We start from the raw sequence: 3,547 nt of genomic DNA on the forward strand, positions 1-3,547 counted from the left end.
TCATATGCTGCTGTCAGTTTGGGGAATTAAAATGTATTTTCAAATCATACATTTTATATATACAGTTTATTTAGTAGAACATGTTCTTTCTCACACATATATTTCATATGCAAAGTAACATGAAAGGTACAAGAAAGAAAGGTTAACTCATATTGAAAAGGCAGCAAGTTTCTGAATAATCGAGTCAGTAGCAAATAATGTTTTGAAAACCTACTGTTTTGGAAAGTTCTTCCTCTTGCCCTTCTGCAGGTAATGGCAAAGATGATGATAAAAACCTTTCTTTGCCTCTGAGCTCCTTGCGTGTCTCAGCTGTGGTCATAGTATTAGTACCAACAAGTTTTAAAAAGCTCATACATTAGGCCCAGTATCAGATATGTGGCCACTGCCCAGCTTGCACAATCAATCATTTCTGTGAAAATTAACTGATGGCAAATTGTATTTTCAAAACTGCCCCCCTTTGCTTTTAATTTGCTCCAGTCAGAAGGTAATTGCTTTTCCTGTTTTGAATAAAGGGAACATCTGCCCTAGAATGAAGACCTGATTAGAAGCCATCTAAACCCATTTTTACAGTTGTTTTTAAAAGGCACAGAAATGGATTTCTCAATGTGAAAGTGTTTCTGGCTAAGACCATGAACCATGTCAAGCTTAAATGGTAGGCTTAGATTGCAACAAGGAAACCTTTAGTTTAGACTCAGAGCCAAACTTGCAAATGGCATAAGGGTGGTGACATACCAGCAGTGCCGACTGAGAAGGGTTGAGGCATGTCCAGAGGTGTTTTGTGAAGTGTACAGTACAGTCTAGAAGGACTTCTCTAGGGAATGAGGTGGATAGAGCTGGTCCAGTCTTCAAGCTGGGAGTGAGGAGTATGTCAGACAGGCGCTCCCTATTTTTCTGTGATGCAGGGCTTACTTCCCTAATTACCCTCTCCAAGAAGGAATGAGAAGACAGAAGAATTTCATGCATGTGTTGTGTTACATGTTTAATAGAAATACGGCAATGTAGAAATACAGTTCATCAGATAGTCTTTTACTACATGCTGTATGACAAGGGTTTATTTTGGTTCTCATGTGCAAAACCAGTTTTAAATTTGCAGAAGAAAACCATGCTGATTCCTCAAAGATAATCAGAAATGTTTGTGGCTCAAGGAATTGCTGGTACCCAAGATACTCTGTTGGGGGTGTATACTGGGCAGCCTGCCATCCATGGAAGAGCCGGGGCTGCTGTCCTGTGTAGCAGCCCTGACCTGTGTATAATGCTTACAGGAGGAGGACGGCTCACTATTATCCCAGGCTGGCCAAGCTGTTCAAAGCAAATGAGCTCTGACAGTGACCCGTAAGATTTACAGAAGGAAAGAGCAAACTCAGACTTTGGGCCGGATACTGCCTTTTAACTCTCAGATACTTTCTAAGTTAGAAGATTTTGAATAGTTATTTCTATGTTTGGCCCTTAGCAACAGCTTTCTGATCCCGTTAGCTAAAGGAAAACTGGTGCAGCAATGACAAAGGCTGATTTTAAGTGGCATTCCAGTGATCTGGGTAGTTTTCCTCTGGCAAGCCTTTCCCATTTAGTAGATACTGCCAAGGTTAATGCTTCTTTTGGTGTGACTCCGTCACTTTGCTAATGCTTGTTCTTTTTTCCAACATTTTTCTTCTTTCATGTTTAAAGGGAAGAAAAAATGAAACAGGTTCACATTCACCAGAAATACATTGCCCTCCTCTCTCCTGCACCCTCCCTGCCATGGCCAAGGGAACCCTACTGCTATGTCAGGGATAATGCTGTCAGTGTCCTATGAGGCAAGTGGGAGCTGAGGAAGAGGTGTTCTTCCACCACAGGCAGTACCATCATGTGGCACAATGCTTAAAGATAGGACATAGTTCAATAACCTTTTCCAGGCGTGTTTTCTTACGAAATTCTTTTGCAGCAAAGTAATAAAAGATGGCATCCAGGCAGCAGTTCAGGTTAGCTAATATCATTGACACCTGAATGAAGAAGCTGATGTTTTGTTTCAGGCTGCAGTCCACTATTACTTGCTGTCTTACCAGGCACTGTAGGCAGATTGCAAGGTGGACAGGTGTGAAGCACACCAAAAAAACGATGAGGTTGATGATAATGACTCGTAAGGAGCCACTGCCTTCGACCTTCTTTTCATCCTGACTTTTGCGATTCAGAAGAATCCAGATGTTTTGGGCAGAGCAAAAAACCATCACTGCTAGTGGGATCAGAAATCCAAAGATTTCCAAAGGAACAATGAGGGGGGTACTCCATGCCTGTTCTGACATGTTGGAAAAGCATTTAGACTCATATTTCTTGTGGAACGCATATATTGGGATGCTGCAGAGCCAAGCTACTGCCCAGATGAAGCAGCAAATCAAGATAGCCCATCTGGGGGATTGGTTAGCTCGACCTTTAAATGGGTTCCTTATGCAGAGATATCTGTCAACAGTAATGCAGACAATGATGAAGATACTGCCATATGTGTTGACGAAATAGAGAGACTCTATGAATGAGCACAGAAGTCCGGGCGCGATTTGGACAGAGTAGAAAAGCTTGAGTGGGAGTGAGAGAAGCAGCAAGATGTCTGCAAGTGCAAGATTGATCATGTAAACTGAGGTTTTGGTCTGTTTCTTCCAAAAGCGGCAGAACACACAGAGGGCCACAGCATTGAGAACCAGGCCGAGAATGAAGATGGGGATGGAGAATCCCAATTGCAGGGTCTTTGCTAATCCATCGATGGCTGTAAAATTGCATTCCCTGCTGCTGTTGGTCATTTCTCCCCTAAAACAACAGAGAGAACAGGTTGGAAATGTGTATGGTTCCCAGTTAATGCCTTGATATATCAGAGAAAGATACTTTCAAACACAACTCTGTGCGTTTTTGGCTTTGAGCTATACACTTGCTCCGTTTTGGCTGTTACTGAAAGTGAATCCTCATTTCAAGCACAGAGCTTTCTGTTTCTGAGTGGCTTGATCTGTTATAAAGGAACCTGATCCTTAATGGCAGATAGCCAGCATCCACTGACTACCATGCCCTTTGAGATAATCCCATTCAGATATTGAAGAGACTGACCCATTCAGACAGATGTTTCCAAAAACTCTAAAGCATACTGGCTATCTCTAGTGACTTGTACATCTGTTGGAACCTCCATAACACTAATGTTTGATTCCTTCGCTACACAGAAATTAATGTAATTATTGTTCCATATTAAGGCAGGTCAAACTGATAGCTAGGATTTTACTTCTTTATCCATGTTTCCCTACACATGAGTAGCATTTGCTGGTGTGCTTTTACTACGTCTGCATTTATATGGAAGTTTTAATTTCATAGAGTGCTTCTACCAGATGCAGCGTTTTAGAAGATCAGCTTAAGAAGACTGATCTTTTATCTAGGTGCAAGTTGAGTAAGCGCATTTTCTAGCTTGTGTTTAACTTTCAGCATTGGTTAAATTTTGGGTTTGCAAGTAATTTAAATTTATTGATTATCTTAGATAATCTGGTAAAGATTAGCAAATGGAGGACAGGACATCTTAATAATACAGTTCTTTTAAAAA

The 3,547-nt window shown here is 41.2% G+C and overlaps 1 protein-coding gene across 1 annotated transcript; it reads right to left on the reverse strand.

Annotated features, from left to right (window-relative positions):
• Positions 1-965: 965 nt before the first annotated feature.
• GPR55 (G protein-coupled receptor 55) lies at positions 966-2,768 on the reverse strand. Its single transcript, XM_075098340.1, has one exon. The coding sequence runs from the start codon at positions 2,766-2,768 to the stop codon at positions 1,842-1,844; it is 927 nt and encodes a 308-aa protein (XP_074954441.1). The 3' UTR covers positions 966-1,841.
• Positions 2,769-3,547: the final 779 nt, after the last annotated feature.

Source organism: Phalacrocorax aristotelis, chromosome 7 (assembly GCF_949628215.1).
Source record: "Phalacrocorax aristotelis chromosome 7, bGulAri2.1, whole genome shotgun sequence".
NCBI classification, from domain to species: Eukaryota; Metazoa; Chordata; class Aves; order Suliformes; family Phalacrocoracidae; genus Phalacrocorax; species Phalacrocorax aristotelis.